This window comes from Lagopus muta, chromosome 5 (genome assembly GCF_023343835.1).
Source record: "Lagopus muta isolate bLagMut1 chromosome 5, bLagMut1 primary, whole genome shotgun sequence".
Taxonomy (NCBI): Eukaryota; Metazoa; Chordata; class Aves; order Galliformes; family Phasianidae; genus Lagopus; species Lagopus muta.
Window position 1 is genome coordinate 46,176,388 of NC_064437.1, and position 20,958 is coordinate 46,197,345.

Below are 20,958 nucleotides of genomic sequence, written 5' to 3' on the forward strand. Positions count from 1 at the left end.
AAACCCTCAAAAACAATGTTGCTGCACCCTGCATTTCCACTGTCCACACAAAACAAACCCACAGATGCCAGCCCACAAACAGCACACAGCCGCTTCTGCTTAAGAGGGAACGTGCTTTATATTGATTTAGAACAACAACAAATACTAACTGGCATATACTGAACACTCCTATCCAGCCACAGCAGATCTACCTGCAATCTCACCTCCAAATAGTGTCCAAAGAGGCTTTGCAAGAAAAAAAATCCTAATTCATGCTACTGTCTGAAGGTTAATCTCAGTACCATAAATAATTTCTCAAAACACTATACATCATGCAACAAGTATTTCATGTTCCAAAGTTGCAGCAATAATGCTGCGACAAATAAGCACCTACTTAATTTGAGCATCATTTCTGAACTGAATATTGAACTTTTTTTGGGGGGGGGAGGGGAGTTGGTGGTTGTTTTCCCAAAAGTAGATATGCCAAAGCACAGCATACATTATAAATCACTGTAACACAACTAAGATCCATTGCTTTGAATCTTGTTCAAAGATCAATAGTGCCCAGAGTCTGGTTTTCAGAAGAAACCTTACCCTCAGTGACACAGCTGCAGAAACAGCACTGGAACCTCCTTCCGCCCTCAATAAACTGCATAAAAGGGCACATGTAGGCCTTGCACCTATTGCATCGGACAGGACCAGATTCTCCATGGTCCACCAAATAAGGAAGGGTCTGTGCAAGCAGGGAAAATAAAAAGAAAGGTCATATGATTACAAATAAAATTGACCACACATACTGCAGAGCTTAAAACAATTTCCTTGTACATTGTACAGGATTTAGCATTTCAGCAGCTGTGGGAGAGAACACAGAGGAAGCCTGAACAAGTATTTCAAAAATGTTTTTCAACTCAATCTCTCAACACAGCAGTTCCCTTGTGGGCTGCAGTCACTAATGGGCTATCCTACTTTGACACAAACAAGTACTGCTGCATGGTCCTGCACTACCTTATATAGTAGCTTGCTTGAAGAGCAGGAGCGCCACACTCACAGCATGAATGGATCTCAGATGAACACAGAAGACTGAAGTTATGCAAATAACAGCTGTGATAACTTCACAGGAGTAAGCACAATTTTATTTCATTTTTTACTTCTTGTTTTTTAAAAATAATTCTCTACCTCTTATATTTCCCCTTCACAAAGAGCAAGATTAAAAAAGAAGTCAGTGATTGCATTCCACATATTTAAGAATTTAAAGCATCTAAACTAACTTCAAAACTCTAAACTGATCACATTCATTCTTGAAGATCACCGTGAATTGAAGCATATCTGTCAGTTTTGCTTGCCCTGACCCCATTATAGAGCAAGTCCTTTAAAACTGCTGTGTAGCAAACCATTTTTAAACCATCACTGACAAAACAACGTGTTTGTGGTCAAAACAGATTAAGATGTTTGGCAACCTGTGCAGCTTCTCAGTCACAGAATGAGGAAGACTCCCTGTAGAATGATTAATAAATTTTGGAAGCTATGATCTGTATTCACAGTTTACCATACCTTTCAAAATAATCAAGAATCCAGCACAGTAGGTGTAACTGCTTACTTTTAACTTACATGACACTAATGGTGTCCCCATTTACATTCTTTCAGTCCCCCTAAACCTCTCACTGTTCTTGTACAAGAACATATTTTATGAGCATGAGTCGAACAAACAACACAAGCACTTTCTTCCTCTTCATGACACAGACCCTGCTCTCATTCAACTCCAGGGGTCATTTATTGATGATACAATGGCTTTGTGACCAGTTTCCCAGATCCTACCCGGGCTGACCTCCTCTGAGGAAACCAGATTTCAAGTTTTATTATTGCCAGCAATGTTGGTATTGCGCTTCCAAAGCCTTTTCTTCAGCCTCTGTCCACCCAAAAATGCAAGGGTGCTGTAAACATGTCTTACTCTATATAACTTGTTATTAGCCACTTGTTCCCAGAAGGCAGAGTTTCTTCTTAAGGAGTCTTAAGATTTGCTATGTAAACTGTGCATTAGCACAGGACAAAGGCTCTGTAATTTCACAATCAGGTCCTGTATTTTGCAGATCCTAGATTTATCCAAACACTGCATTCTCACCAGTCCTACGTATCCTCTCACTACTGATACGTTAAGCTTTAGCTTTATTTACAGTCTTACTCCTCTGAACAGCTGAGCCTTCATGTGTCATAACGACCCCCTTCACAGGGAGCTTGCCCTTGTCATAAATAACTTTCCAGTGATGGAAGCTAACCAGACTCCAGAACAATTTTCTGCTCCTAGATGAGTTTTTTTTTCCCCTGGGTATCAGAAGTGTTTGTCCAAAGCCTAAATACACCATAGAGCTGTTAAGCAGTGGTTTGTAACTAAAAGGAGCACAAGAGGTGAATGCCATCCTGTTGGAGAAACCTGCAGGCACAACAAGACAGCATTCACTTCTTGTGCTCCTTTTGAACCTCACTGAAATGCAGGCATTAATTTCACAATTCAGCTTTATCACAAATCAATTTTCGAAATCTAAATAACAGCTTAGGAAGATTAATAAAATGAAATAATCCCTACCCTTAAACTCCAGAGGACATTCCTTGCCTTAGGAGATGCTAAAGTTAAGTTTAACAAGGCACAGAATACTGCAAATTTAGATTAAAACTTCCCAAGTTTATTTATTTGTCTTTATGTCACTGCTCTAAGTAAGCTAATGCTACACAGTAACCACAGTATTTGTAATATTTTTAATACAGTTTCTAGCTCCAATATTGTTGGAGCTTTTATCTCCCCAGATGGAGTGGGTAGAAGAGGTAACCAGTCACTTATTACAGCTAGAAGAAAGGACTGCACAGAATGAATGCAGAAATTCAAGCACAGTTCAGCAGAACCTGGTGCTCAGTCTTGCACTGTCAATTAATCCACACAGTGCTGTGCATGTACACAACATTAGCTTAATGAGTGCTACTTGATACACTCTCATCCAATTCCACAACTTGATACCCCAGGCAACACTTAATGTCAGTGATTAGTAACAATCTAAATATCACAGGCCAAGAAAGAAATTGAAATAATTGCAAGTGCATGCATTTGTTAACATCCTAGCATTCTGGTCATTTGGTCAGAGTAATGCTTAACGCTTACTATAAAAAAAAATAGCAGAAATTAGCATGGCAATCAAAATACTAAACATTTTGAACACAACACCTTCCTGCTTCTCTAATGCATATTTACGGGACAAGCAACATCTACCCAGCTCTCCTTACTTAAACAGATCTACTGCTGAAATTTAAACAAGGCATCTGTTATACGTGAACAAGGAACGACACTCCCCTGACAAGTTCAGACAGCATACAGTACATGTGTAACTGCATACAGCTCTCACCTCCTCTGGGGGTAGAGTAGCAAGCGGCTTTATGACAGCAGCTAGAGGAACCTGGGACTGTTTGGCCATATCTGAGGTGCAGGGAATATTGTAAGACGTGCATCTTATATAGCGGGGGCTTGCGTTACCTGGAGAACAAAGGAACAAATCCCAACAAATTTCAGAACAAGTTTATGTTCAAGAACAGAAATCAAGATAGCTTCAGCTGTGCTGAAGGCTATTCCTCTATAAATGGAATTTGATCCTCAAAATATATAATACTTTGCTTCAATAAATATTTCTGCTGTGATCATCATTTTGCACGTGCAAATTTCTGGTTTCTCAGCTTCACTTAGTTGGTCAGAGGATATCTTGATAACCATCAGTGTGCTTTGAGATTCATTTATATCAAGTACACTTTAAGATTGCACTTGAGGTTTTAAAGTACAGATGGTATTCTGCAAAAAACATCTATTAAAAAACACTGGACTGAGTGAACAGAGGATCATACATCTTCATTAAAGCTTTTCACAAAAGGAAGGAGACAACATCCCTATTTTCTTTTGATAAAAAGAAATAAAACACAGTTCCTAGTTTCATATGCAACTGCATATTTTAATGTTATGTACTTAAATCCCACATGAAATTCATTCTTTACCAATTCTTGTGCAGTGAAATTTCACACTACAAACAAGCAGGTGGACACAGACACACGCCCAGCAAACAAATTTACCCTTCTTTCTGCACTACAGAATCACCAAATGAAAGAATGAATATCCTGAATTGGAAGGAAACCACAAGAATTACATAAACTTAATTCCATAATTACATAACACTCAATTCCAAACTGAATGCGTCTTTATGATTAACACTGCATAATATAAGCCTCAAAAATCAAACCAAGCAAATTTGACTCAAATTTAAACCTCTAAAAAAATTTATGTTCCATTCTTTCTGCAGAGTAAATCACAGTATGGGCAAAAATCTCAACTCAGACATTCCTAATTTTTTTTTTTCTTTTTTTTCCCAAGTCCGGCTGAGAAGAGAAGCACCCAACCATAGTGTTGGACTCTGAACTTCAGAGTTTTTAAACTTTTGGAGTTTAAAAACTCCAAAAAAGTGTAGGAAATAAAGTTGAAATATTCTTTCTCTACGAAATCCATGGACCAAATGACATCCCACTTATATGCTGTTTTCAGATGAATTCCAACAATACTGCTGGTAAATTTCAATTCTGAGCTATCATGATATAGTTCCACAGAAAAAGCTTCACCTGCTGCTTATGCTGCTCCCAGGAACCTGCCCTGGGAAACATTTTTTGGCTGTGGATTGGTCATTTTACCTTGATCCTTGACCAGGAAATTGGTAGTAACGAGAGGTGGGACCTGCCCTCTCACTCCAGTGACAAATGGTTCTGATCCACGGTTACTTCTGTCATCTTCAATCACTTGGATCTACGATGGAAAACATTGAGTTAATATTTGGAGTCTTGGATAACCAAAAATTTGCATCTGCAAGGCAGTGGAAAGGGAACCTGAGGCAAACGTCACTAGCTCTAAAAAAGTAACAAGTCTAAAGCAAGTAAGTTTTACCAAGCAGTCACCTCTCAGCTGGATTTCAGATAATATTGAATGACTAACAAATAACATTGAAGTTACACAATTTTCCCAAGTATTTTGAACAGTAGTATACTTTGTGTGCTATGATCTGAGCTGAACTCAAGAAGGAAATTTAGATCAAGAAAGGAACTTTTGCTAGTATTCCTTTTTTACCGATCTTAGCCAAATTAAAATCAGAAGCTTATTTTAGTCTCAGGCTGAAGCTGTATAGATGACCTGGCTTTTCCTTGCTGTTACATTCATGGTGCTTTTTGGAGATGCAGAAAGTGAAGTTTCGATAGAGAGTTATCAATGATTCAGGCTTAAACTTCACAAAACAAGTGAAAGTTTTCATTTTTATTAGAATGACAATTTTGAAATTAATACAAATGTACTACAGAAAACAGAAAAGCACTGAACAGTTTTAATCGACTCAAATACCCGTTGAACTTTGCATAAGAACAGAAGATTGTTCTTACGTAGTTTTAATTACCTTTACTATATTGGTGCTTGAATCAAAAATTAAAACTAGCAATTCTTCTGATCTTATTGTGCCAACCACCTGTATCTTTGATTACACTGTGAAATGTGGAACTGTGCACAGCAGAACTTCCACCCTCTCAGTACAGATTCCAAGTTGCGACAAAAAACACCACCCACAGCATCAGACTTCTCTCACTCAAATCGAGTTCCATCTCAAAAGTCTACAGACTGATTGACATCGATGACCTCACAGCTTGTAGCTGTTCTATGACCAAATTTAGCTAAACAAGGAAGAACTGGTACAAGGGTAATTGTTTTTTCTCCTTCCAGCGCAAAAGGTAGCTGCTTTGTCTTCAGATAAATTTCTCAAGACACAACCATTGTATTTCCAAATTCAAAATATAATGGTTACAAATTAGCACAGATAATGAAAGAATGTTTCTAGCTCCCCATGCTTCATAGTAGTCAACTAGAAGATTTACATCAGCAAGTAACATCAAAAGAAAACAGTGTTTCCTCACTTGTAGCAGTTCAAAGCATTAGCCCAGTATTGCTATCAACAAGAACTGTAACCAAATTCTGCTCAGAAATGGTAAAAGACATGGCTACAAAGGCTCATAAGGTGTGCATGTTAACATGGAACACACTACACGGACAATTACACTGATGACTTAACACTTAAAATGCCATGTAATCTGTATTTTAAGGAACAGATAAAGTGAAGGGGAGACATTCTTCATGATCTGTTTCTGAAACAGTCTACTTTCTATTGCCTCACCAAACATCACAGAAGAGACTTTAACAACCTCTCGTGGTGTTATACTCATTTTCGTAAGGCAAGCAGGACATAGCAAGGAAAGGATATAGGATTAGTGATGAAGGGTTAATGAGGTGAAGTTCAGGTTCCATGCATGCACAGATGGTCACCAACACAGACCACAGTTGACATATATATAGCACTTACTGGACTAGGAATTGCATCTGGGTCTATTCTGTGTCTGGGTTTCTGCTGGGGTGGCAGCTCATTAAGTTGCTTTTTTAAAAAAATATGCATATAAATAAAAAGTAAAGAGTGCCACCAAAAAAAAAAGAAAGAAAGAAAAAGAAAGGGAAGAGAATAATAAAACAAAAAGTAACAATGTTACTTCTCTCTACTCAAACTCGAAGCACTGCAATTAGATATATTTGGACATTCACTCATGCAACAAGAAACACATCAGCTTCTGCAACGTACACCAACCCCAAAAGTCAGTACTGCTGCAATACTGAGACACACTGCTATCAGATGTAGTAGCTCACGTGCTCATTTTGGTTAGAAATTGGGAATTTATGTTTCAAGAACATGCTGAAATGAAGGTAACTGATAAAAGCCATCTGAGATCTCATTTAGTGGGAAAAAAGAAGCTGACAAGCATTATACATTCTTATTCTCGATGAAAAAAATTAGTCCTAAGCCTTATATAAACCTGGAGTCTAAATAGATCATCTTTTTTGAAAGCAGTAACTTCTGAATAGCAGCAATAAAGATCTCAGCTGTAATTCAAAACGAAATTCTTTTTAGAGTTTTTAAGAGCCAGTTGTAATCACTGCTATGGAAAAGTTCCCTGTTACCAAACAGTTGCGGCCTTCTGAGACAGTAACAGCACCAGGAGCTGTGGAAGGAAAGTATAGCAGACCAGTGGCAACAGCACATCCAGGCTTAATATTACACATCACTGCTAGCCATTGCACACCATCGCTCGTCTTTTCCTCAGAACCTCCATTTCAAAAGATAATCCTAATTTGTGAAGCTGTCCATGTTTGATTGAAGTAGCATCCTGACTTTATGATCCAAAGAAAACTAACCAGGCAATAGGAAAAGAAAAAACATTACAATCATCTCCTGTGAACCTTAGTTCAAGCTTCGATCATGCAGTTCATAGATTGCTACCTACCAGCAGTTAGTTCACCTTGGAAAGTAATTAAGTTAGAATTCAGAAATGATGAAGCAAACTTAATCTAAGCCCTCAAGGATTGCTAAAATGTAACATAGTACCAAAAAAGCCCTGAGGAATTAAAGCAGTGATACGTATACGCAGTGTCTTTCTTCAGTTGTCAAGGGAAAAAGTGCTTCTGGGCTTATTCATAACAAGTGACAGAAGCTGGATATAATAGAGAAAAGAAAGCAGGAAAAAAAAGACTGTTGCTCTTTGGAACAAGAAACCTGCTTTCAGCTTTGGTCTCTGTCAGTTTTGTTAAGAGTAAAGACACTACAGAAAAGTTCACACTTAAGAACAAAGTAAGCTTACAGGGCTAGGAATTGAATCTGGATCCAAGCGTTTTGGTGGTGGTGGTCCAGGCTGACTTCCATAATTTGGTGTGCCTGGATAGGCTCCGCCATAGTTTGGCTGGGGGCCCCTCACCTGTCCAAAGGAACCTTGCAAGAAAGGAACAATAAATTAAATAACTGCTAACATAAGGCACTTCCCATTCATTCTATCATCATAAAAATAACAAGAATCCTACACGCTTTCCAGATAATTAGGATTAAATTTTTTTCAGTATTTTAGCTCAGTATATCTCAACCAGTGATTCAGTAAGCTGACACAGCCCTCCTTAAAATCAGACTTAAAGAAACATGGTTAAGACCAACATAACTGTTTTCAAAATAACAGGATTAAAATATGTATTAAGATGTGTACTGTCAACATTCTGCAGAACTGCCTAAAAAAAATTACACACAGAACAGCCAGAGAGTCAGTGGATGACCCCACAGTGCCATAAACTAAAGTTGTGCAAAGAACTCTCAGGTAGTTTTGACTTGCCTGAAGTCACAGTAATAGGTTAACGTATGGTAACAACTTCTGGTTTGTTTTTTTGTTTTTTTGTTTTTTTTTTTTTAAACTTCATGAGGTCATTTCATATCACTGGATTAAAACCCGTAAAACAAATAGCTTAGAATGGTAAATACTACTGTTTATCTTGGATTTGTCCTTTATCAGAGAGAAACAAGAGCAAAGCTTTGAACTCTAGCCAGAAGTTTCCAAGTTACAAACCTGCAATCCATTTCTCTGTAGCACACAGAGAATACATCTAACAAACAACTTCTACGTTAGGAACACTCACCGTTCTGCTGCATTTGGTATCCTGGCTGAGGAGGATGAGTGGGTGGAGGTGGTCCATGAAGGCCACTCATGGGAGGCCCTGGGTGAGGCCCTGACAGAGTTGATGGGGGTGGTGGTGAGGACACATGATTAGGCTGGGACATCGGTGGTCCAGCAACTGTCTGCCCAGACAGCGGTGGGCCGGGCATGGGAGGCAGCCTTGGGGCACCTGTGGAAGGAGGGTAAGAGGAAGGTCCAATCCCCGTAGAAGACGGAGGCGGAGCAAAACCAGGGACTTCAGTAGGTAAGCGCTGAGTTGGTACTGGTTGACCAGAAAAGGGAGGCTGTGCCAAAGGAAGACCTTGGGGCACACTGGGAGGAGGGGGTCCTTGGCTCGCAGTGTACGGTGTGTAGAGACCAGATCCTGTTGCACTGAAGCTCCCTGAGACCGGGGGAACCGATGTTGGGGGACCTAATAAGAAAACACATTACTATCATTTTTTTTTCTTCTTGATTTCCTCTAGAAAATTAATTCCAAACTCAAAACAATTCAAAACAGTACTCCTTCACTCACAATTATCTAAACTGGTCTACCGCTTTCGCCTTCAGATGGACATTCCAGTACCAACATAAAAACCTTAAGTGAACATTACTCTAACGGATCTGAAAAATCTCCCTCTTCCTTACTATTTTTTGACGGAGCTGAGTGACAAGGAATGTAGACTCTCAGCTCACATACATGTAGATGTTTCTGTGTGTCACACACAGATTCATTTAGTAATACGATTAAAGAATATAACAATATTCCTCCTTGTGTCCTGTAATACTTCCTGCACTGACTCCTGCAGTAATATCAGCTCTTTTTTCCCCAGTGATGATATCACCAGCCAAGGAAACTACTGTTTACAATGGCAGATATCAACATTCAGATAATCTCCATCAACATATGGCAATGAATCATTGACAAGAGCAAAACTTAATAAATAACTAGCACAAATTGAAAGCAACCACATATTTCTACAGCCAGAAAACCTCACCATATCCCAGTCCAGCTGGGGGAGGAGCAGAGATTGAAGTACTGCCAATTGTCATCCCTGCCATGTGATTGCTGAGTTGCTGTACACTGGATGGAGGGGGACCATATTGCTGGAACGTAGATGGCTGGCTGACAGGCGCAGGTGCTGAGCCTGGCAGGAACGGCTGAGAAGCAGGCGGCCTGAGAAGGGGAGATGAGAAATTTCACTGATATCCCTTATGCAAACAGTTACAGCTCTCCATGCCATTAAAAAGTTGCCCTAGCATATAAATACTAGACAATAATTTACATGAAGTATAAATTAAGCACTGTTGTTAAGTTTCTTAAAAATAATTACGTACACCCCACACAGATCTGAATCTTTTTCATCATAAAAATCTGTTGGTTCCTAAAACACAAATTCTATGTCTAAAACTAATTAAATTTTCTGTTAATTCCATTTCAGTTCATGCTGTCAAGGAACCAAACACATCTACTACGTGGAAGCAATTGTTTCCAAACAAGACAGATTCTGGCAACCAGGAAATTATTTATGGAAAAAGAAAAACTTTGGAGAAGTGGTTATAATTAGTCAACTGATGTCTATACATATAACACAGGTGCATTAAAAAGCACAAGGCAGAGGTCAAGGGAGGCGATCCTCCTTTACTTCGCCCTGGTGAGGCCACATCTGGAATAGTGTGTCCAGTTCTGGAGTCCCCAGTTCAAAAAAGACAGGGATCTCCTAGAAAGAGTCCAGTGGAGGGCAACAAAGATGACAAAGGGCCTGTCCTGTACAAGGAAAGGCTGAGAGACCTGGGACTCCTCAGACCAGAAAAGATTTGCTAAGAATTGCTAAGAGAGGATCTCATAACTATTTATAAATTTTGAAGTGCAGAAGGTCAAGTTGATGCGAGTGGACTCTTCAGTGGCAAGCAATGACAGAACAGAAAGAAGCAGGCAGAAACTGTAACACAGGAAGTTCCATACTAACACAAAGAAAAATTTATTTACTGTCAGAGTGGTAGAGCACTGGAACAGAGAGGGCAATAAGATACAAAAAAAAGTCAGTGTCCACCACGGCAAAAACAAAGGATCTAAAGCAAAGTAAATGCCAAATGGCTGAGACCTAGCATTAAGATTTTCTCTTCTTGTATATACCTCTGCATTGGTGCTGTTGAGGTTGGGATCCCATTCTGCACATCTCCTTGTCCAAACTGACTGTACCCCTGGTGGCCAGAAGGAAGAGATGTTCCACTGGCTGGAGGGGGAGCTCCGGAAGTTGGAAGGGCTCTGACTGAACCTACATAAAAAACAAAAACCAAATTATTCACAGGAATAAGAACTTGAAATAGCTACCAAGAAAAATCAAGGGAGGAAAAAAGTGAAAAAGAGTTTGGATGGCCAAATTAATGTATCAGTACTCTCTCAGCAGCAAGTTATTTATGCAACTACGTTAGTAGTAGCAAAACTGAAAACAAATATTTTAGCCATTGTCACTAGTCACATCTCCACACAGATTAAATAGAAAATAGGCACTGTGGAAGACCTTCAAAAGACATCTTTGTTTTTTGATAAGAAAACATCTGTTTTCTTATCAGAAAGATGTTAAGTTCCTCCCCCTTCAAATCTAATTGTTTTTATCTGCAGGAAGGAGAGTATTTACATAAGCCTAGCATTCATTATGGGTTAGTTTTCCCGTCTTGAAGACTAACTGTAATGTGAGTAGATTCAGTTTTGAAAAATTACACTCTGCTGGCTGTTTTTATGCCCAGCCTAGCAAGGACCATCACAGGCTATTCTATTCGATTAAGATTATATTAAAAGCTCTGATAATTAGAACTATATGACTGTGCCTGCAAACTACAACTACAGGTTTACAGGTTTTTTTTTTCAGCTTTACCAGGCACACAACTTGATAAATGCGTCTTTAATTCCAAAAAAAAACCCAAAAACCAACTGAGAAATCTTATTTTTCCTGATCTTTCTCATAAATACACTTCTCTAACCATTAGCACAGACTGCTCAAATAGCCACTGAAAAAAAATTACTTGAAGGGATATGAATATCTAGTGGTTTGTTCACCTTAAGATTCATTTTTCTTGAGAAACCTTTAAGTCCCTCCTCAATACCTTTGAGATACTGTCCTTACTCATCACAGACCTCAAAATAGAGGCAGACTGCAGGATAATGGGAAGTGACAGTGATTTTATTCAAAATCCTGAGATTACATGAACTTGGCCCAGCTCTGACTGCCTACTCTTCTTAACAAAGACACTGATGGAAATAGCTCTTCCAACATATCCTTCTTTTCAGGGTAAAAAGAAATTTTTTTCCCTTATTTTCAGGAAAAATACAACATGATTTCTTGCAATGTTTCTAATTTCTGCATCTTCATTGCTGACTTAGCAAAAATATTTCCTTATTCAATCATCAGCTTTCAGAATTAGAATTATTCCTAGCAGATAGGGCTTTTATGCTATATTCAAGAAGGCTAAAAGTTTTTTCCTTAAATGAAAATCCAAGTTATAAAAATCCTTTGACTTCTAAGACCAAATTCCCGGTGGCTGGGGAGGTTTTTTTTTGGCTGGTTGTTTTTCAATGTTGTTTGTTTTGTATTTCTTCACTGCAATGCTTTTATTTCAGACCTCATATTTTAATTCTTTCCCAAAGGGAATAGGATTTGTTTGTTTGCTTGTTGCATTTAAAGAAAAAAAATTAAGGCTTCTTCCTACCAGAACTCTCTGGGCCACTTCAGGTTTCGAAACGAGCCTTCTCAAAACATTAGTCACAAGTCAGTTTCTATCTATGAATCTGCAGATATAAGGGATTTACACTACAACTATTTCTTCATATCGCATTTGTGTTTCTGGAACGCTGCTGACAAACAGCGTAGGAAGCACCCCATCTACCTCTGCCTGAATAACCGAGTACCCACACCCTTGAGACAAAAACCCTGCTGAACTGGAATGTGGCACAGAAGATGGTTAAGAGAACCACCCCTTCCCCACAGTAGGAGTGGCACAGCACAAACGCTCCCACATTTACCTATGAAATTAGGTGCAAGAGAAGTGTCAGAGTTGAGAGAAACAGGAGAGCCCTTCGAAGGGAACCCCAAGGAAGGAAAATAACCTGGAAAGACAGAATACCAGTAAATCAAGCCTGAGAGAAAGCACCAAGACAGTGTTTCCAATCTTAAGGACAGTCTGCAGTGCAGAAAGTATCACATACATAAAAACCCATGTCGCATTTACTGCTTCTTTCTTATTCTCCCTCTCACTGTTCTACCGCCCATAACGCATGTTACCAACACAGCTCGTACATTAACATGAATACAAATGTAAATATTGTGAACTAAGTCTAAGCATAATAGTCCAAAAGCAACCTAATTGTTACTGGTAGACAGACAATTGTATTTGTACTTTCAACTGCATGATCTCATTAGAAGCAAAAAGCTGATTGCAGGAGTGAAAGACTGATGCAAAATTATCCTGGTTCTTTCAGCGTTTTTACTGTGTGAAGAAGCTATGCTCAGCTAACAGTGCAGCATTCCCCTTCTGCTTCTAAGCAAGTTCTCAGCCTCTGGCACAACATTTCCATGTTTCTATCAGTTAGAGCTAGGGTTTGTCATATAAGTCAGATGCAAAGCTTCCCTGACCAAGGATGGCAAGTGCTGCGAATGCTTCTCCAGTCAGTTTTCCAAGCACTTTTTACTTATTATTTTTCAAACACGTCCTTAAGACGACTACATTGATACCACAGATTAACATCAGCAGTTCTTTCATCCCTCAGTGTTCTCAATGCCTGTCACTCTAGCATCTCTGAATTGAATTCTCTCCCCTCTACATAATACGGTTACAACAGGCCTTGCTGCCAAGACTCATAACAAACACCACGACGAAGACAGCAAAGATGGAGACGGAGACTTTTTCCTCTATCGCCTATCTGCTCTGTTAGTGCACCATGTGTATGTCACTCTTTTCTACCTGGATCTCATTTAGCACCTACTAGCAAGTTAACTTCTGGCTGCTACACTTATGCTCTGATTTTACATTCCCCTCCCTCTAAAGACAGAAATCCTGAATTTGCAAGAGCAGTATGAGATGTGCGCCCTGACAAGATTTCCTTTGTGCAGTCTGTTAAGGATTTTTCTCCTATCTTTAGGAAGGGAGGTCTTATAAGAACAAAAAAAACACAAGAGGCATCTCTACAAACCACAAGTGGCCTTTCCCCAAGACGCTGCTGAGGGACATAAGGACTGCAGTATGTCTCTGTTGTCCAACAAGATGCCATCAGTGTCACGCTACCACTCAATCACTACTGGTGCACAAATACCAGACTGTTTTTAATTTGCAAAGGTTTATATGTATATTAGAGGATTTTTAGGCACATTCTTACTGATCAGTCATGAATGGCATTTCTGCTGTTCCAAAATTAAAAAAGCCGAAGTAAACAATTCAAAAGAAAACCAGGTAATTTCCTTAAAATGAAATGCCTTTCAATCTTGCAAGTAATTTTTGATGGAAAAAGCTCACTCGTTTCTTTTCACAAAGATCCTAAACATTCTTCACACTACTGTCAGTCAGAACTTGTTTGTTCTAAAGAGCAGAGCAGATAAAGCTCTACCAACAGATCTACACTCTTTGCCCTTTTTGAATCTCCTCTCTCTCACTGAATTAAGCCCAGTTCCTTCCCATTCCTTTCATGCAGTGGAAAATACTAGTTAGCTGATGCATACACTGAGCAGCAAATGTGCCCAAAGCTCTGTCTTGTACACTCCCAGGAAGCAGGGCTTCTTTCTGCCTCACACTGCTGATTTTCATAGGTTTTATAAAAATTTAAACCCTCCATGAAATTAGTTCAAAGCTCATTCATTGAAAGTGATGCTGAAGGAGATTTCCTAGGAAGAGGGGAAGAGGATTAAGGAAAGAAGAGGAAGATGGAACAAAACTGAATAATCCAGTTCTTCAGCATACCACATGCTCCTCTTCTACTCCACTAATGTGCTAACTCCAGCCAAAATAAACAGCAGGGGAACCATTCAGCTCCCCCTGCAAGTCTCTTTCTCAGGACGTATATTTCAGTCTCCCACTTCTGCCAGTTTCAGTAAGACAGTGGGTATTTTGATTGTTCTATTTGTCTCATCAAGTCTGGCTGAAATTCCACTTTGCAAAGAATTCGAAGCGTATTTGTAAGGGCAACGACACAGAGATCATTAACATGACCAGTATATTGCTCATTTCCCTAGGAAAACAGTCCAAAATCTAAAACCTTTCAGAGTGAAAGTCTGTGTTGTGCTCACCCTGGTGGACCTGAATTCATCTGTATCATTTTAAGAGGTAGATATACTTCTTCTCAAAGCTATAGTATTTTATCTTCTACAACATTACTGATGCTAAGGCCACTATTCATCTCCCAATAGAATTTGGGTACTCTAAATTTATAAGAATTTGAGGATATTTTGTTTTTATGTTAGACTTGCATTTGAGTACAGAAAGAAAAAAGAATTGAACTATTTTGTTAAAGAAAAAATACACAAGCTTAGGCTTATTTTGCCATTCTAAAAAAAAACTGACACGATCCTGCAGAACCAGGAGAATTCTGGACTACATTAGCATACCCACACATCCATAAACTTTCTGTTGCTTTTAAAGATAGTAAAGAAGCTAGTTCCAAACATGCTTCCTATCTAAAGTTATATATTTTAATCCTTTGAGACAGAGCACAGACCCTGCTATGCAGTAATGTAAAGCAGCCTCTGCTACAAATCTGTTACAGTCTCTCACTGCTGCCCCCAACATAACCTCTTCAGGAATACTACCCCATTGGGTTGCTTCAGTACCATGGGGGCAGGGACACACAAAAAGAAAGTAGTCTCAAAAGAAAGTGAGCTATTAAGAGAAGAGTAAGCCCTACTGAGTCAGACAAGCGACAGGAATAATCTGAGCACATACAGAAAGAACATGATTCTTAACATCACGTAAGCTGTGTGCAGAAGATAACTGCTATCAAGAAATAGAAATGCAGTGATAGGAAACAAACAAAAATTCTGTAAATGCAACAATTCACAGATTACCAATCATGATGTTTTGGTTGAGAAGTACCTTGTGGAGGGACTGGCTGTTGGTATCCTGGCATCGGACCATTATAAGCTCCATACTGTGCGTGAGGAACCCCTGGCAATGGCTGTCCTCCGTAGGCAGGCTGCTGGTAGCCCTGATATCCAGGCTGAGGTTGCCCATAAGGAGGCCCCGCGTGAGTATGCTGGTTTACACTCATTGTATTCACATCCCCAAACTAATTTCACCTGCAAAAAGTGGAGGGGGGAAGGAAATGGCTTTTAGAAGACATAAAACCAAACCAGCCAATTTCTCTACTGCTTTCACAGAAATTAGAGATCCTGAGATACTACAGAAGTTAACACTTCAGCAGTAATTTACTCTTGCACAGTTTTTCATGGTAAACGCTTTACAAAAACTAGCTAGAAAACAGTAATCTAATAAACTGTTTCCAATCAATCCACTCATTCACTGTTCTGTTCTAGTTAGACTTGTGGTCAGCTTCTTAGGAAAAAAAATCTCATAATTTGCCACTCCAAAGCAGAATTACGAATCTTCCTGAGACACTTCATGAATTGTTTCCCCCTTCAAAGAACACCTTTATGTTACCCTCCAACCAAAGCCATTCTGTGATCCTACAACAAACAAACAAGACTCAGAAAACAACTTAGATGAGAGATTCCTTAACATAACACTTCACTAATACTCCACAAGTTTATCTTTAAGATCCATGTGCTACTAGCTCATGCTTCCTTGCTGTAAGTGACACACAAATCAGTACCACACAGTCTGCTTCTTGAACTGTTTGAAAGAAACCAGAAGAGACAACAAAGGATTTGAGGGCTTTGCTTTATTTTTTAACAGTTAATGACTAAAAGTCCTTGCTGTACACATAAATTTCAGAAAGCTCAAGTACTCCACAAGCAGCATGCTCATTTAAGACAGATGTTCAAAATGGGAAAGCATCAGAGGATGAAGTGTCACTGTAGGAGCTTTATGAAAGGGAAAGAACGGAAACAGTGTCAGAGACAGGAAGGAAGTTCCTCAGAAAAGCTGTGCAAGAGACCTTCTAATAGATGTACTCCCAACTCCTCTAACTTTATAGAGACAAAACCACAAATGACATTGGAGTCCCCAGACCAAGGAGGCAGTTCTTAGAATACCACGGTAGCCAGCAGGCAGATAAACCACAGAGCCAAGCAGATGACTTCACTGAAAGGAGCTTCCCTCATGGTCTACTTCTCAGAGATACTTTGCAGCCCCTGGGCTCCTTCAGACACTCCATATGCCACTTACTATCCCCTTCAGGTAAAACTGCATCCACAGTAACAATGTACACAAACATGTGTTCCGAGAGTTATTGAAAGACCACAGTTCACACAAAAATGCAAAGTTAAGGTAAAGCAAATAACTAATTTTCCCTTCATTTTTCTCCAAATCCCACGATGAACTCCCTCATTGAAAATAAATATCACATCTTAACACAGAGGAGACAAATACAGCTGCAACAGCTATCAGCTAGTTGAGTTAAATCCCAACACAGAACCTACAGCTTAACTCAAGCGGATAATAAATACCTGAGCTCTTCTGCTTATTCATTGAATACAGCATGCCACCTAACGCTATGGCTGCCTCGTTACATTATCAGAAAGATGACATCAAAGCAGTATTTCAACAACTGGCACTACAGTTACACACAAACAGTACTAAAATAACTACAGTCCTGTGTGAACCATCCACACACAAATAAATTCTTTCATGGCCAAACAGGGAGAACACATATCACAACAGAATGATCTGCTTGGTTACAGAAGACAGCTAGCTTAATATATGCATACCATGTTTATCTCCTCAAGCTAAGCAGTAACATTAATGCTAAGCATGCAAATGCTTACTCTGAAAATTACATGAAATGAATGAAGTTTCATATTTCTATTTTTCAAGCTGTGTAGAGCTTTTGTTTAGGGGGAAAAAAAAAGTCTTCTCTTAAATCCTTGAAAGTAATTTGCTGTTGAGAGTAACATACAGCGTCACTTACAAAAGCATGACAGTAGTTCTGATCAGTCCACAATGTTTCCAAACACAACAACAGTGAGCAAGAGGGTCAGTGCCATACACTGAGGTTTCCCATTCCACCTTTGACTTAGCTCTGCAGAGCAGGCTACCTGGAGCAGCTGCAGGGCCAGGAAACCCAGACTTTGAGACCCACGTCTGCTCCCAGCTCCCCTGAAGGTTAACTTCTTCCTCTCCAGGCAGGCGACTCACATCACCACGCTGCAGTCACACACCTACCCACATTCATTTTCTGTCCAGTGCAACCAGTAAAGCAGAACAACTCTTCTTACAAAGCAAGTGAGAACACAGCTGAAGACTGCTCAACCTGAGCAGCTCAGAACATAAGGCTATGAAGAAAGAAGGCTGCTTTCTCTCCTTCCTACCCCTCACTACTGCTTACTGTATTCTGCATGAGCAATTTGTCCTCCAGACACTGTTCCTACAAATGGGACCTCCTCTCAGGAAGACTTGCAGGCTAAGCAGCAGCACCTGGCAGGACACCTCCTGAGCTACAACCATGAAGGCTCCCTTTACAAGTCGTACCTACAGAACTCTGGAGTCACTGTGGATTTTCCTCAGCAAACCTCATGTTTGCCCAAACAGTTACCAGAGAGCTGGAAAAGATCAATCTTTTATCCTATTGCACAACAGGGCAAAAACTCAAGCATGTCCCACTTTCACCTGATGGGAGCACACATTCAGCAGGTGACCCTACCTGATTATCATGAACTATTCTCTTGTCAGCCTTCCCCCACTCCCTCCTGTCAATGTCAGTATTTCCCACTTGGGTGGGCAGGGTTATCTGCTTCTTGCTTGCTCTTCAGCAATACTTGGAGACACAAGCTCATTTAATGCAAATCTTCCAGAGGAAGAAGTCTTAGAATATTTACCCTTATTGTATGGAAAACAGAACCATCTATTTTGTGTAGTTACAGATGAGTGCCCTAAAGGCACCTCAAGCCTTCAGCTAGTCCCTGTGACAGCCAGAACAGGCCAACATCCCCTACAGCACAAGCTAATGCCTATGCCATTACAGCAGAGACCAAGGAGAGGGCTAGAAACAAAGACAAAGACTCAAGAATTAGCTTGGTGTTGAAGCTGCAGACAAGGCTGCTTCACTGACCTCAGTTGCTCAACCTGCTCTAGATGTAAGGTTTGCAGTACACTTCCTCATCATTGACGTGGAATACCACAAAGGGCAAGGCCAAGAGAATTCAACTCTGAGAAGGCAGAAAAGGGTTGCCACCGAGTGAATCCATGTTTCTTTTCCCTCAGTACATTATTTTTACCAAACAGCATTCATTTTGCCTGCATCCAAAAAAATACAGATGTAAATTAGAAGCTGGTCGCTTGAAGAGATATGGGAAAAGGGAAGATTTCATGCTCTATTTCTTATGACACAAAGGAAAAAAAAAAAAAAAAAAAAAAATCACAGAAAGAATGAAATACGTGCTCCAGATAAGGAAAAGTGGAGAGAAAGCAGCCTGTTCCATTTAATGAAAATACTGAGGATATTAATTTGTACGTGGTAATGCATTATGAAAATGAAGGCAAACATACTAGTACAACATGCTGCTGAATGTCATATTAATACTCATGAGTTACAATACAGAAAGCTGAAATCATCAGCACTGATGGGGAGAGAGGGACACCGTGACAAGTGGCTGTTACTATTTATAACTAAAATAATTTTCTTATGAAAGAGAGCAACCACTCTGTGCCATTTTCATCCATTCATCTGTACAAAGGCAAATGGCCATGGAAATTTCAGTCAAAACACCAGCAGTACACAGTTAAAATTCATACTGGTATGCCGTTAAATAGACAACCAATGCAGAGTAGCAGCAAAACGATGGGAGAAAAATAGTAAAACAGTAATATGGGGAACAAACGTTTAGCTTTTACAATAGCACCTAGATTCCTTCTGATCCAAACAAAACAGACTACAGATCAGTTTTTACAGCCTACTAAAAATTAAAAAAAACAATGCAACAACACTAGTGATTCATATGAGTTTCAATCAGGAAGTCTCCCCAGTCATGGAGAACTGCAAACTCATCATTTTCTCTGGTTTCATTCACTGTTAATTCCCTTTTGAAACTGAGGCAATGGATCTCATTAGTTCTTGACTGCTTTCTAAAGGATGCAGCAGAACAACTTTCCTTCAGAAGGATGCTAGAGCCTTTTCTTATGGGTCCTGCCCCTTTACTTCACCTTCTAAGGAGACCAGAACCTTGGTTCTTGGTTGGTTTTTGTTCTGATTTTTTTTTTTTTTTTTTTTTTTTAAAGACGAGGATAACACGGCCTCTGTATTTTGCTGGAATTGAAAGAAATATGATAAATATTTCTGTACAGAGAAATTAAAACCCTTTCCAAAAGATGGGACAGAAGGGGACAGCCAGCATCCTCTAAGACCAGTTCGGAATATTACTCACAGTGCTTTTATAGCATCTCTTCTGTAACTTTCTGGAGAAACAGCTATACCACCTCAACAGCCTCAACTCTGGAGCCAAGATCACTCAAAAGGGGAACATGCTTTTCTTCAGCTATCACTTCTTCTGCACACGCACAACATTTAACTCTTCAGATGCAAGAAGCACCTCTTCTGTTTTTCTATAGAAAATCCTGGAAGAGAAGCTCATACCCTGGAAGTCAATGACTGGCAATTGAGCTGGAAGCACTCAGGCTGGTACAACAGCATGCATCCCATATGTTTGTCCAAATTAATCCAAGTGGCACTACTGGAATTGACTCTCTAATTCAGTTGTGGGGTTTTTTGGTCGTTTTTTTTTTTTTTTTTTTTTTGCTTGTTGTTGTTGTGCTGTGTCTTTCCATCTCAGCAGATTCTCAACTCCTTACGCCACCAGTAACATTCTCTTCACCCATGCATTCTGAGTCACAGCCATAAAACAGATCTGTTTTAACAGTTCAGGAGAGGTGTAAGACACCCACTATTCAAAACGAAGCTTTACAATTTAATACCAGTGCAAGTCCAGAAGCCTCAGTATTTGCACAAAAGAGTTCCAAAAAAGCATTTGACAGATTATAGCTACAGAATTATAGCTATAGAATTTGTGCCACAACAGGTTCTGGAGAAGAATTCTGGAGGCCAGTCTTTCCTGAAATCCTTCAATCTTCAGGACAAAACAAAAATCATTGTTCACATCTAAGGTGTGATCACTTTGTGTACTTCTAAATAAGAGCCACCTTCAACACTATTTTGTGAGGCTGATTCACCATCTCAGGGAAGGTCCAACATAACATTTAAGCCACAAGGGTGTAATAGCGGTTAAACACAGAACTTGAAGTTTTACTCTT

At 39.6% G+C, this 20,958-nt stretch overlaps 1 protein-coding gene across 5 annotated transcripts in view; it reads right to left on the bottom strand.

Moving 5' to 3' along the window:
• Positions 1-20,958, bottom strand: part of SEC24C (SEC24 homolog C, COPII coat complex component) — a 35,618-nt gene that overhangs the window by 12,292 nt on the left and 2,368 nt on the right. The window contains exons 2-12 of one of the 5 annotated variants that reach the window (XM_048944551.1): positions 15,631-15,833; positions 12,575-12,658; positions 10,688-10,829; positions 9,549-9,727; positions 8,873-8,983; positions 8,534-8,740; positions 7,717-7,844; positions 6,393-6,461; positions 4,690-4,801; positions 3,369-3,496; positions 574-712 (exon numbers count right to left, since the gene is read on the bottom strand). In XM_048944551.1, coding sequence (XP_048800508.1) covers positions 574-712; positions 3,369-3,496; positions 4,690-4,801; positions 6,393-6,461; positions 7,717-7,844; positions 8,534-8,740; positions 8,873-8,983; positions 9,549-9,727; positions 10,688-10,829; positions 12,575-12,658; positions 15,631-15,805 — 1,474 coding nt within the window. In that variant the 5' untranslated portion in view covers positions 15,806-15,833. Of the gene's footprint in view, positions 1-573; positions 713-3,368; positions 3,497-4,689; positions 4,802-6,392; positions 6,462-7,716; positions 7,845-8,533; positions 8,984-9,548; positions 9,728-10,687; positions 10,830-12,574; positions 12,659-15,630; positions 15,834-20,958 lie in introns of all 5 variants that reach the window. The other 4 variants (XM_048944548.1, XM_048944550.1, XM_048944549.1 and 1 more) reach the window with 4 other exon arrangements.